Source organism: Dromaius novaehollandiae, chromosome 7 (assembly GCF_036370855.1).
Source record: "Dromaius novaehollandiae isolate bDroNov1 chromosome 7, bDroNov1.hap1, whole genome shotgun sequence".
Lineage (NCBI taxonomy): Eukaryota > Metazoa > Chordata > Aves > Casuariiformes > Dromaiidae > Dromaius > Dromaius novaehollandiae.
Genome location: NC_088104.1, coordinates 2258672 through 2271878, shown reverse-complemented (window position 1 = coordinate 2271878; position 13207 = coordinate 2258672). Strand labels below are relative to the sequence as shown.

Genomic DNA, 13207 nt, shown 5'->3' with positions numbered 1-13207 from the left:
CCTCACGAGCGGCCCCTTCCCGCCGGCAGCGGCGCCCCCCGGCGGGGCGGCGGGACTACGAGTCCCAGCTGGCCGCGGGCCGGGGGGAGCGGGGCTTTGTGCGGGCCGCGGCGGCCGCGGGGCGGCATGCGGGGGAGCCGCCGCGGTTGCCGGAGCGAGCCCGCCCCGGGGGGAGGGCGAGGGCGGCGAGCCATGACGGGCGGCGGCGCGGCGGCTGTGCGCCGTCGGTGCTAGAGGGCGACCGCGGGGCGCGCAGCCCGCCTCGCTCGGCGGCGCGGCGCGGCGCGGGGCGGTGCGCGGCGGCGGCGGCGGCGGAGCTGGAGCGCGGAGGCAGCGCGGAGGGCCGCCGCCATGGGCAACGCGGGGAGCGTGGACGCGCAGCAGACGGAGTTCCGGGCGCACAGCGTGCCCCTCAAGCTGCCCATGCCCGAGCCCGGCGAGCTGGAGGAGCGCTTCGCCGTCGTCCTGGTGAGTGCCGGCCCCTTTGTGTGGGGGCGCGCGCCCCGCCGCCCCCAACGGCCCTCAACGGTCGCCAACGGCCCCAACGGCCGCGCGTGCAGAACATGAAGGCCGGGGCTCGGCGCTGCCCCCGCCGTTTAAATGCCCCGTGGCCGCGCGGAGGGCGCTGCCGGCGCGGCGGGGAGCGGGCGGCACCTGCGCGGGGCCGGGGGGGAGCGGCGGCGGCGTGGCGGCGCCCGGCGAGCCTTTGTCTGGGAGGCGGCGGCGGCGCGTGGGGCTTGCGCGGGTCCGGCCTCCGCGGAGCCGGGGCCGGTCCGTGACGAGCCGCCGGGGCGCCGCCGTCTCCCCGCTCCCGCTCCCGGCGGCGGGGCAGGGGCGCGCTGCCTGCGCGGTGGGTGCGCGGCCTCCCCTCGGGCCGCGCGGCTCCTGCAGAGCGTGTCGCCGGGGGAGGTGTCGAGGCAGCGGCCCGGGTCGGCTCGGTCCTTTTGGGGGTATTTGCGGCGAAAAGAGAAAGAAGAAATGAGCCTCTGCCAGAGGCATGATGTGCCCATGCATGCAAATGGCACGTACGTGCATTTCGTATTATTGTGTGTCGTGCGGATTTTGGCTGTGGGCAGTTTTGTTGGAGTTTGATGTATATATTTTATTTTTTTATGTATACATTTATATATTATTCCTTCTCCTGAATAGCACAAAGCACTCAGGATGAGAAATAAAAGTTCCCGGACAGTTTTCAAGGAAAGCGCAGTACTTCTCTTGATACTGTGCAGCAGCGCTTGGGGCGAAAGTCCTGTTTTGTTTCAGATGCTTAAATAGCGTGACTAGGTTATAGCGGTTCTCGTATTCCTCTATGTAATTCTTACACTGGAACAATATTTACGTGGAAGACAGAAGTTGGGGCGGGATGAATAAAACACATGTGCGTGCCATACCCCGAGTTCGCTGTAACGTCACGTGAAACTCCGCGATACTAACTGTTATAACAGTAATTCCCATAATAGATATTAGAACAATCCCCTGGCTTTTGAAATACTCCTGGTGCTGAGTGAGGATTCTCCGACTCAAATTGGTATGTGTTTAGGATTATTTCTGGTTAGACCCAATTAGATTATCGTGTCTAAGAAAAGAATAAGCCTATTCAATCAGGAACCCCCACTGATGAACCAAATGGTAAGATGTTGTGATTATTAGGCACAGTGAAAAAGCCTGATTTTTGTCCTGTGTTTATTGGTGAAATCTGCAGACGTTTTACTGACTGAGGAGATGCCTCTGTGTGCAGTGCATCGGCCAGAACCAAGCCAATTCATCTTTTTGTACCAAAAGGACATCTGATTTAATTTGTGTGCACAGCCTGTAGAAGAAAAAGAGTGCTTTTGAATTCGGACCAATTGAATAGATCAGTAAAAGGAAGAGACGCTATTTGGAAAACAGAGTGTGTTAGATGCACATAATGTAAGTGTATGAGATAAGGAATTACAGGCTTGTTCCTCTTAAAGTACTTGAAAGGACTAGATGGCAACTGTTTTTAGAAGATAGACTTAAATTCAGGGTCGAGGGACCAGTCCTGTAGCTTTTATTCTGGGGAGTGGCAGCCAGTGCAGGCTCCTGTCTGCGAAAATGGTCTGCTGGATGCCTGGTCTGCTCCTCCGAGAAGGAGCTGCAAGATGGGGCTCAAATGCCACAGTTGGAAGAGCAAGAAAACAATAGTCCGTAGCCTCTTCTTGAAGCCAGCCAGGGACGGCTGGTATTTGTTGTAGCTTCCAGGAAATATTTGACCGGTTTATGAAAGAATAAACTACAAGGCTGTTATTACTGTATTTTCTCTGCAGCTCTGAGGAAAGACGGCTGTACCACTGGTTAGACCATAAAATTGGGAAGGCCATAGAATAGCAGAGATTAATGGGAAAGGAATGACAGTCCTGGAAAAAAAATAGAGTTTTCTGTAGGAAGAGAGATTTTGTCAGGAAACGAGAATATGAAAAAAGAGGTTTGCAGGACTAAATCCTCCCCCCTTTACATGCTGTCTTAAGGAAACAGTCTAACATAACCCTTGCTTGAACAGAGGGCCCCGATGAGGGCCTTGCTGGCAATAATGATTTCCTTACTGTTAATGAGATTTCCAAAATTGTTTTTGACGCTGATGAACGTGCTGCTCAGTCAAGTTGCTGCCCCATGCAGGTACACAGACATTGCATTAAACAGTTCGTCTCCGTTTGTAGATATAAACTGTGGGGCCATGGGGGCAAGATTTCTTCCATGTGGCCTCAAGAAAGTATTTTAAAAGTTTCATTTTCCTCTCCTTGTGGCTCATTGCACTGTTTTACACAGAGAAGCACTCTAAAACACACTTATGTCCGTGGGTAAGGCACAGGATGGTCACATTTTTATTGTAAGTGCCGTAACACTGACTTTTTCTCCTTTTGTTTTTGCACTTAGAACCTACTCTCCTAACCTTCTCGAGCAGCTCTGTGGCCTCTTTGTCAGACAGGTGGACGGCGGTGCACCTGGGACCACATGGAGCTGATGCATGTGTGCAGGTTGCGTTTGCTGAACTGTTAACAGCCTCAGTTTTAAAAAAGGTCTCTGTTGAAGTAGTGTGTCCGCTTCAGACACACGCAGTCATCTTACTGCCTCCTTGGTTAGCCTCATTCTTGAGGTTTGAGGAGTGTAAATTGAGGGAGATGAAGAAGTGCCTGGGAAGCGCTCCAGGTCACTTTTTTCAGTGAAGCTCTCAGATGTAACCGTGTTACTAGGCTCCCTGGCTGTAGCAGTGCCATCAGCCTGACTGAGGACGCCTTGAGCACGTGCGCGACAGTGCCCAGTGGAGCTAAAGGCAGATGTCTCTGGCAAGCCCGGCTGCCTCGTACCTCTCAGTCCGTAGGGTAAAGAACACCAGAGGATTTTCCTCGCCTTTGTGGTACAGACCTTCCTCTGCCAAACTGCTGTGCCTCCAAGTTGGGACGAGCTGGGAGAGAGTCCCTCTTCATTTGTAGCAGTACTTCTCTCGCTCCTTGCATGTGCATGTTTGTGGACCTGTCTGTTGATCTTCTCAAATCTTTTTTAGGTTTTTCTGTCTCATCAGCAGTCTCCTACTTCGGTGGTGTATAAACAATGATAACTGTATGTAAACTTATTCATATGAAGAAGCTTTTTCTGCTTTTAATGTAAATCTGTGTTGCCTACTACTCCTTTTGTGACTGGAGAAGTAAATGTGCTTCCCTTGGTTCTCCATTGCTCTGAGATTTTTACTTGCCTCTCTGCTCATGAGGACTAGGGATCATCTGGCCATTCATTTCATGAAGATGTTTTATTTGATGGGAGGTACTTAAAAGAGAAAAATGTGGGGATTAATTTGAGAGACATTGAGGCTTCTCAGCAAAGTGCTGTCTTTTGCATGCTTTGTCAATCTGATGTGATTCCCTTTTAGTAGAGGGAGAATTGAAACCAGTTCCCTTGGTTTCAAATTTAAGCAAGAGCATGAATTCCAGGAAAGTGGCAACACAATTCCTGTGTCACTGCCATCAAGTTCCCAAGTTGCCAGGGAAGGGTGCTGGACCAGCTGGCAGCCAGATCACAGTTACCTTCCTGAGTTTGAGGCTTGCCAGTACAAGCGCAGCCGTTGCAGCGCGTGGTCTGTAGGAACCTCCTGCCTGAGTCAGTTCCTCAGCATGTTCTCTTTTCCTCATCAGCCGTGTCAGATTTTTTTCTGGCTTTCTCTTCTAGGCACATGGGGCAAATATGCAGAAATCATGAATTCTAGTAACCAACCCTAATTTATTGAATAAGAAGCCATTGTTGAGCGTGTGTGAGCACTGTTGCAAACCAAGCAAGCTGTATGCGCTCATAGACATCATGGCTCCACTAGCTGATCCAGCGAATTGAGGCTTTGGAGATGCAGGGGTACCAGCCGAGCTTCCAGTTGGAGCTAGCAGCTCTTGCAGCCGGGTGGTCCTTCTCTGAACCAGTAACAGAGCTGCATGTTTGCAAATGACACATGGTTTGGAGGAAGCAGCCAGGACAGAGTTGGCAGGGTAAATTGTTGCCTAATGAGCTGTGATTGACATAATTTGACTGCTGGATTACATATCTGTGGTGAGGTTAACAGGAAATATCCTCTTACCCCCACCAAGTGGTGGTTCGTTTTACAATGGAGGCTTGCGTGCCCAGCTCTGTAGGACAGAGGAATACGTCTGAAGGGCTAGGAGGAGCGCGGACGAAAGAAGCGCTTCTGCCTCCCTGCTTCCCACGCTGCTGTGCTCCGTCCTAACCCTCAGTTTAATGTGATGATATTCACCTGGAAGGCAGGGCATCAGCACTGCTTCTGTTGAGTGCACTTAAGGGTTTGCCATTAAGGACTTCTGCATTCCTGTAGAATTTCCTCTTCACAGTGAATTTTGTTGCAGCGTTGTTTTCCATACCCGTCAAGAGAGTTCTGTAGCGTCTATTGCTAAAGAATTTGAAAGCTTAGTATGAAAACTCTGTAACATTTCCCAGCTGTTTTCCATTCCTTCTCCTAATCCTCTAGCAAATATATTATGCATTGTTTTATAATATATGCAGTTTAACGTCTGCAAATCATTAAGGCGTGACTGTATCACAAGAGATATCTGCAAGGTAGTATTTAGTTCTTGTCATTTCACTAGGACTGGTGGGCCAGGGAATTCTTCTCAGAATTCCTATATTTAACAGAACACTCTTGGGTTGAATTTGAATTGCGATCCAGTACTCTCATAGCAGGAATAGTTGTTTTTGCTGGCATTCGAAAGCAATGCTACAGAAGTTGAGAGATGCTAAATTGGATTGGGGAACAGCATTTGGGAAAAGAAGATTTCTGAAATTTAGATACAGAGAAGACCTGTTGTGTTTTCTTGTTCAAGCCTTATGCCTGACAGACTTCTGCCTCTGGGCTCTTTCCTCAAGATCTCATTTAAATGATTCAAGCAAAGACACTTATTTTCCTTGAAGAAATGATCTAATAAATCACATTGTTCGAAAATATATTTCTGACAGGTTGAATTCACAGAGTGAACTAGAACTCCATGGTGACACATCTGTCAAGCTGGCTTGTAAATCAGTAAACAGCATTTGTAAGTTTTTCTGCCCATGTATCACAATAGAATAGTTTTAGAAGACTGTAATGTACTTTTCTGAGTGTCTGAAATACGAGAATACTCCACTGGATATTTAGCTACTAGCAAGTTGGTCACATTCCTAAAAGTAATTTCAGTCCTTGAAAACCTGAGAGACTGTAAAAATGGGTAAGCTGATGTATATGCATACCTTTTTCTCTGTGTACTACATTTCCATATAAAATAATCGCCTTCGTTTACTGGGCTTTAATGATGAAGGTATGAACCCATTCTGTCAAACTGCATGTGTCACTTGTTCATGCCTATAGTAAGCTCAGAATAGCCTGAAAGAAAGTAATAGGCTTTTTCTAAAAAGACCCAGATGAAAAGGATTATTGTATGATGCCCACATAACAGTGCAGAATCTGTGTATCGCATGTCATTCTTCCTAAGGATCTGTTTTGACAGTGTTCTGGAGTAGAAAGAGGGGCTTGGACTCTGGAGGTGATCTGCATAGGGATTTCCAATGGTCTTGAAAACCTTAAAGCCTGAATCTGCAAAACCAGTGATGTTGATAATGGCAATTAGGGTTTATGATCCTTTTTGTGCTATGCACTGTATAATCCCATAATAATGTCATATTTCCTCTCAAGTTACTTTCTGCTTTTGTCTAAGGTGAAAAACAACAGGTGAATCAGCTTCTTAAGATGAAAAAAAAAAAAGAGCGAGAAACATGCAGGTCTAAGAAGCTAACAGTATGTGAAGGGTGTTTTCCACAGAAAGGAACATTGTCACTTCTGTTTTTTCTTTAAGCACTCATAGTTGTTTTTTTTACAACACAGACCCTGCTACCCACCTGCAGCCCAGGTGTTGCACAGGGCTCTGGGGAGGACCCGGCATCAGCTGTGCTCGGAGGGTGAAGGGAGTGCCGCAGGCTTCTGGAGGGGGGTGAGGCCTCCCCGCACAGCTGGCCTGGGTTAGCTTATGGTCGCCGCCCCTTGTCACGGATGCAAGTGGCCTGCTCCCACAAAGCGTAGCCGTCACTGTGAGCGCTAGCTTAGAGGGAGGGCCCTTAGGCTGGCTGTGTGCGTGTCCAGGATGAGTCCTGTGAAGTTACCCTGTGGCTTACAGGCTGATTGCTCCTCTTACTGCATAGGTGAGTTACAGCTCTGCTGCCAGCAGATGCCAAATTCCTCCTGCTAAATGCAAAGAGCTAACAGAGCCACTGCTTTCAGGCTCGACACCTGGTATTTTTAACCTGTAGCTGAGCAGGGATGATGCAGGTGGGTAAGGTTTTGTAGGCTCTTTCTTTCCTTTTAATCCAGTGATCTAACAACTGTTTGATCGAGCCAGACTCTCTTCATAGTCTAATATCTCCTTTCTGGTGCTTTAGCCGGTGGGGCCCTTAGATTCCTTCTGGATAGCTCCGTCTGAATCCTGCATGGTCAGACCTTTTAGCTGAAGAGCACGGTCTGTAGCAGACCATCTTTCCTCCTGCAAAAGCATCCTGGGAGTCGAAGCTTTATCAAGTATCTTTATCAACCTCTTTGACTCCACGTGTAAGGTAAAACTTTTATCTTCTTTGTCTTCACAAGCAAGACTGTGCAAGACTGGGTCCCAAGACGTTAGAATGGTCACTTTAAAATACTATATAAAGTGAGTAGTGCTTGGGAAGGAATTTAAGAGGAGGGCACAAAATGATATTCAGATTTTTACAAGATGATCTTAAAAAAAGCAGTAGCTGTTGAGTTGCTTTTTGACTCGCAATTAATTAACTTAGGCTCACTGGACTCTGCCCTTAGTCTTTCCAGAAGAAAAAAAATCTCTTTAGGTTTTTGTGCTGTGTGAAAAGGTATTAAAGTCGACAGAAACAATTTTTCCTGAGTAGCAAAACCCAGCAAAAACAGAAAATCAAACAAAAATTCTAGATCTCCTCCACATGTCCCTTCAAAAGAACCCCAGATAATTCAGATTTCAGCAGTATTTCTTATTTTTATTATATTTTTGCTTTGTTCTCCAAAGGTTGTAAATTATTCAAGAAACTTTGTAATGAGTCCAAATCTTTTTTAAAATAAAACAGCTGTCTGAAGGTATGCGCACTAATTATCAACCTCAGTTTTTGCTTATATGCCTCTTTAAAAGAAAAAGGGGAGTATTTTTTCCACCATGTGGTTTGGATGCCATGTGCTCCTTACAGTTCCAAAAGAGACAAATCTTCTGTGTTGTCTCAGATCAACACCGGATCTGCTTTTAACAGTGTCCTGGAAGGTTTTTGCTCTGCTTTTGAGGCCTACACCTGCTGGATAAAACAACAGTTTCATCAGTCTATTCAAGAAGGAGGTTTAGATCTGTCATTCTTAGTCTATCGGTTCTTACTCTCAGATAGCGACTGACCCACGAGGAATTGTTTATTTTTTTTCCCCGTTATTTGTAGCTTTGAATACATCCTAAAGTGAAACCAAGCTTTCACCTTCACTTTCTGATCGTGTTGGGTATTGGGACTTTACTGAAAGGAAAACTTAACCCTTCTCAGTGCCAGCTGTTACCTTTTCCCCCCAAACTCTCGAGGATGATATTGTCACTTTCATAATTTCTGCTTATTTTCCAGCGTTGTTAGTTGCTGTACTTCTTACAACTCGGTAACAGAAATGTGAGAATGAGTGTGATCTCCTGTCCATTTTTAGAAAGAAGAAATCCCTGTGATTGGTTTAATGATAAAATAGCTTTGCTTTTCTGACCCAGCTACTGGTCTTCCTGCGTTGTGTAATGCTTGCTTTTGAGCAGCAGCTTTTCGAGTATGAATATAAGCAAGAGGTGGCCTGGAAGGGCCTAATGAGGCTGTGATTAGGCAGGTGTTTGATGTGGCGGTACCATTACTACTTCTGTCGGTCCCATGCCAGCACTGTTGTCTAATGCTGGCTTGTAACGTGAGGAGGTTAATAGACCTCTTCATTTATGCAGCACCTTCGGTGCAAGTTGTAGTTAGAAGTTAATAACGTCACCTGTTAGAGCATATTGCCATTTATGCTGTTGTTCACTGGTAGAGGCTGGTGTGCCCGGACGTTTGTGGGGAGGTGTGTGGTGGGTGTCAATGAGTGGACTTGTGTATAACCAAATGTGAGGCTTCTTGTGAAAGGGACATCATTAACTTGACTTTTTTTAAGCTTGTTTTAAATCAAGTTACTAACAGGTTGTTCTTAAATAGAGCATTGTTAGATAATAGAAACTGAAACTTTAAAATGATCTAAAAACGGTAAGTTTCACTTGTAGTAGTGGTGGTTGTAGTGGTAAGTTTCACTTTACAAGTGTGGTCTTCCAAGGAGAAATAGCGAAACAGGCCTGGAAGTCATATCAACACACAGTCGTCTCCCTGCCCCATCTACACACCTCCTGCTTACTTGGGTTGGTTTCATTGAGCAAGGAGGGCTAAAGCCCAGCTCTGTCTGGAGGAAGCGGTGGAGGAGCATGTGCGTGAACTGTCCTCACGGCCCTGCGTGAAACGGGAGCTAAAGAGCTCTCCACAGCACAATGAAATCAGTTATGCAAAACATGCTAATTCAGCATCACTCTTCGGCACTGGCTTATTTTTAAGCATCTGGGCTGTCTCATAAGCTTGAATTAAGCATGTTATGATCAGGATCAGAACACTTTCCAATGCAGGAAGCCATAAAGAAAACAGCAAGAGAAGCAATTATTTTTTTTTCTGATTTCTTTCAGGAACTGTATTTTTAGGAGTTATATGTAACAATAAAAGGCAGAGCTGTTTTAGGTATGCTTTTCAGATGACAGTTTGTTCCCTTAAGTGTGCACACAGATCATGCCTCTTGGTGGAAGTGGGACAATATTCTGGAGTGTTTTGTCACTGTTAAGAAAAATACAATAATAGAGATAAATATAATTTAATTTTCTTTGGTAGCTAGAAAATTAAAGCTTAAAACTAGCTGAGAAACAAAACTGTATGTTCCCGTTTCTGAGAGGAATGGTTTGAAACGTGCTTCTAAGTAAAGATTGTAAAGCAGCTGTTATAGCTGTTTTAAGACTTCTGCAGTGAACAATGTGTAGCCACATCTTAGACAAACTGAGTTGAATTATTGTTTGTTTTCTTCTTTGTTTGGAAAAGTCCATTTGGGAACTTGGTATGGGAAATAAGTGGCACCAACTCATTCAATTTGATTTATAATTCTACTAAAAAACTCCAGTCCAAGTCTTGAGGACTTAACAAGCTGTTAAATATAGTAGAAAAAAATATAGATAAGTGTATTACACTGAGAGCTCCAGCATCACTGTAGCTAAAGGTCTGAGCCTACTAGGCAGGTAAAAATGCTTTTGGCTGTATAGCTTAAAAAATAGTGATTTCCCATGTATCAAATCCTTCCAATTTCAGTTGTGAAGGGTCAACATAGAAAAATGAGCAGGTTTTTAGCTTTTGGACTTCATATGATCGCATCAGCAGAAACTGAAGGACTGAAATCTTAGTTCACGTAGCAATCTCACTGGAAAACGCTCTGTTCCTAATGAGAGACTTTACTTCTGCAAGGCGTTCCGAAATCTGTAGGTAGTAGAAGCTACATGATGTGTTGAACTGTTTTAATTGAATATAATTTTAATTGTAGTGATTATTTTGACCTTGATAGTCTGCTTTGTAGCTTTAATAACTCAAGATGCACAGCATTATGTACTAATATATTTGAAAATATAAGCATTAATTTGGCCTAGGCATTTTCTGTTCCTAAAATAGTGCCTTACTGTCTTTCTAAAATGTTTCATTGCATAAAGACTTGGGTAATGGATAGTTTGCCTATATTCTATTATAACTAACACACTGTAGAAATTAGATGTGTGTTGGTTTTCATTTTACTATGAGATCTCTAATAAAATGAGTGTTTGTCTTCTGTATATGTTCATCTTTAAACATATATTTGGAGGGGGATATTCATAAAGCAACATAATAGTTGTACTGTATTGGAGATGAATGGTCTTCAGAGGAATGCTGTGCAACGTGTGGACCTCCAAGGCTCTACATTGTGACTCTTGAGAGCAACTGTGTTAGGAGAAAAATGTATGTACTTGATGATGAACTGGAAGCATGCCCAACCGTTCTCCAACTGAAGCACTGGAATCGCTACAGCGAGGCAGCTGGGGACGCCTTGGCGTGAGCACCCTGCGCCCGTTTGCCCTGGGAACTGTCCTGCCCCTGTGGCCTTGGGAACGGTCCTGCGGTGTGCTGGGAGCATTCAGCGCATCGGCTGCCCTGCTAGTCTGCTCTTCTGCTGTAGCTGTCATCATTGCCTTGGCTCTGGGGTGTAATTAGAGCAGGACAGGACTCGGCTGGCTCGGGCAGAGCCTCGAGAAACACCAGCAAAGGTTGCTCCCTTCTTTCACACAGTCCTGCAGGAAAAGCTGCAGCCACTGTTGCCAGACGGTAGTGGAGGTGAGGGAGGTGGAGTCAGCACAACCTGCGCTGTGCTCTGCAGAGAGCTCCTGTGTCGGAAGGATCCCCAGGGCAGACCCCAGGACGTGCAATTTCTTCTCTTGTTATGTTGCCTGGACAGCTCGGAGCAAGTAGCGTTAACCAGGCCTCCTGCCCTTTAGGACTCGTATCCTTGTGCAGCAGACAAACGCTTGCGCCCTGGTGCTCAGACCCCTGTGGCAAGGGGAGCTTCCAGTTCGGCTTCAGCGTTGCCGGACGATGGGAGCAGAAGCCCGTGCGGCTCCCCTTGCCTCCTCCTGTGCTCGTGGCCTGTTTGGCTGCCTTCCCCATGCAGGTGTTGGGAGAGGGCAGAGATGCTCCCAGGCAAGATCCTTGAGGCTCCCAGGAGCATATGAAAAAGTCTTAGTTTTTCATTGCGTGTTTGGCCATTGTGGGAGGCATTTTAAAATAAAAGGATTAGTGGTTTTTTTGGTTTTTTTTTTTTTTAATATATATTATCTGGCCATAAGTCACTTTACTATAAAAGGGCTTGGGAAGAATATAGATTGTACATCTGTTACTTGTTTGTCTGTGAAATGACTGTATAGTTCAGGCCAAAAGCGAAGAATAGAGGGTTGCACAAATTGGCAAAGTTTCTGAAGTCTTTTAGAAGCCAGTAATTAACATGAAGAGGCAAATTGTTAAATCCAGAAATTCTGGTTGTTCATCCATCTAATGTTCTGGCATGTCCCTATTCTGACTCTTTTCTTCTTTTCAATCTAAGAAAAGCAAATGAATAACACGCATATACCTCTGTTAGGTTTGAACCAAGCTGTTATGGCAGAAGTAGGTGGCACAATTATTGAAAGGATCTGTAAAACAATGGAGATAGTTTGGCATAGTTTGTACAGCAGTTTTCTGACAAATGTTTCCAATAATTTAGTGTGCTTGGGAGTGCTTCAAAGGCTTTTCTGCCCAGCTCTGTGAACCTTGCAAATACAGAAGATCAAATAAATTAACTATCACAAATATTTAACTTAACGTGTGGCCGAATAGGAGCTTTGATGTTGCATGCATATATGAGAGTCTCTGTGTGTCTGTACATCCTCACAGATACGTTAGATCAACATTGTATTTGTTTCTTCTTTCAGACATGATAAGTCTAATAGTGCAAATCTAAATAATTGTGTTCCACCTTCATAGACAGGCATGTTAACAAGAATCCGAGTGAAATACAGTAGACAGAGTTTTACTGGGGAGTTGATGATAAAGATGTCATCTGAACCAAAGTGAATATTTTTGAGAGAAACTGGCCTTACACAAATCACACACAGTGTAATCATAGTTTTGTGGACTGTGAGGTTGGTTGGCATTCCGCCCCTGCAAAAGGCATTTGCTTGTAGCTTGTCTTTCATTGCATTTGTGTAAGGTGTGCTTGATGGCCAAGAAAGTGTTTGGTAATAATTTTAATCCTTTTGTGATCATATCTAACTTACGTATAACTCTGAATCTTTATGAATCTTGCTCTCTAAAAATTGCAGCTTCTTAAATTGTCTAGGAGTTGTCATACTTTCTCAGTGATCCTCTATCAGGGTGTAGTAAAGTGGAAATGTATCTGTCAAAATGCAGTTCTGTTCCATTTCAGAGCTGCAAACACAAATGCCCGTTCTCTTGATCACTTAAATGAATATCTATGTGCAATAATTGTGGTTAATATACAATATTCTCTTTGATAAATAAAAGGAAAACTTTTGTACTTGTAAAAGATTTCCAGATGAAAAATGCTGCAAGCCTTGTAGCATTCCAGTGGGAAGACAAGGAGGGAGAGTTATCATTATCTTTTGGAAAAAGAATTGCTGTGAGTCCTGGAAGATTGAGCAACAGAGCAGAGAATAGGAACAATGTCTCTTAACCTCCTAGCACTTGCTGTAACCAGGGAGGGAATAAAATGGATGTCTTTGCTGCCTCCCCCTGCAAACACGTGTCTGACACATTGGGAAGCCTGTTACGTCTCTTGCCAGCTCGCCTGGTTGACTTGGAACGTGGTAACTGGCATTTGGCTCTGCGGAGCCACCTTTGCAGATCCATGGGCTTTCATTTAAAGTCTTTCATTTGTGTAGCTCAGTTATACAGAAGTTGAAAAGCAGTATTTTAGTTTGTTTGTTTCCTGGCATTTTAGGGCATCTTTTCTCTTGGGTGTATTTAAAAATCTCATTTTATCTTCTCTTATGGTTTTGTTTCCTTCTTATTTTCTGTTCCTGTTTTTAAT

General features: G+C 45.0%; 1 protein-coding gene across 9 annotated transcripts in view; it reads left to right on the top strand.

Annotated features, from left to right (window-relative positions):
• Window positions 1-13207, top strand: part of FMNL2 (formin like 2) — a 174038-nt gene continuing 160831 nt past the window's right edge. For 4 of the 9 annotated variants that reach the window (XM_064514533.1, XM_064514537.1, XM_064514534.1 and 1 more), the window contains exon 1: window positions 2-468. In XM_064514533.1, coding sequence (XP_064370603.1) covers window positions 352-468 — 117 coding nt within the window. In that variant the 5' untranslated portion in view covers window positions 2-351. Of the gene's footprint in view, window positions 469-13207 lie in introns of all 9 variants that reach the window. The other 5 variants (XM_064514536.1, XM_064514540.1, XM_064514538.1 and 2 more) reach the window with 2 other exon arrangements.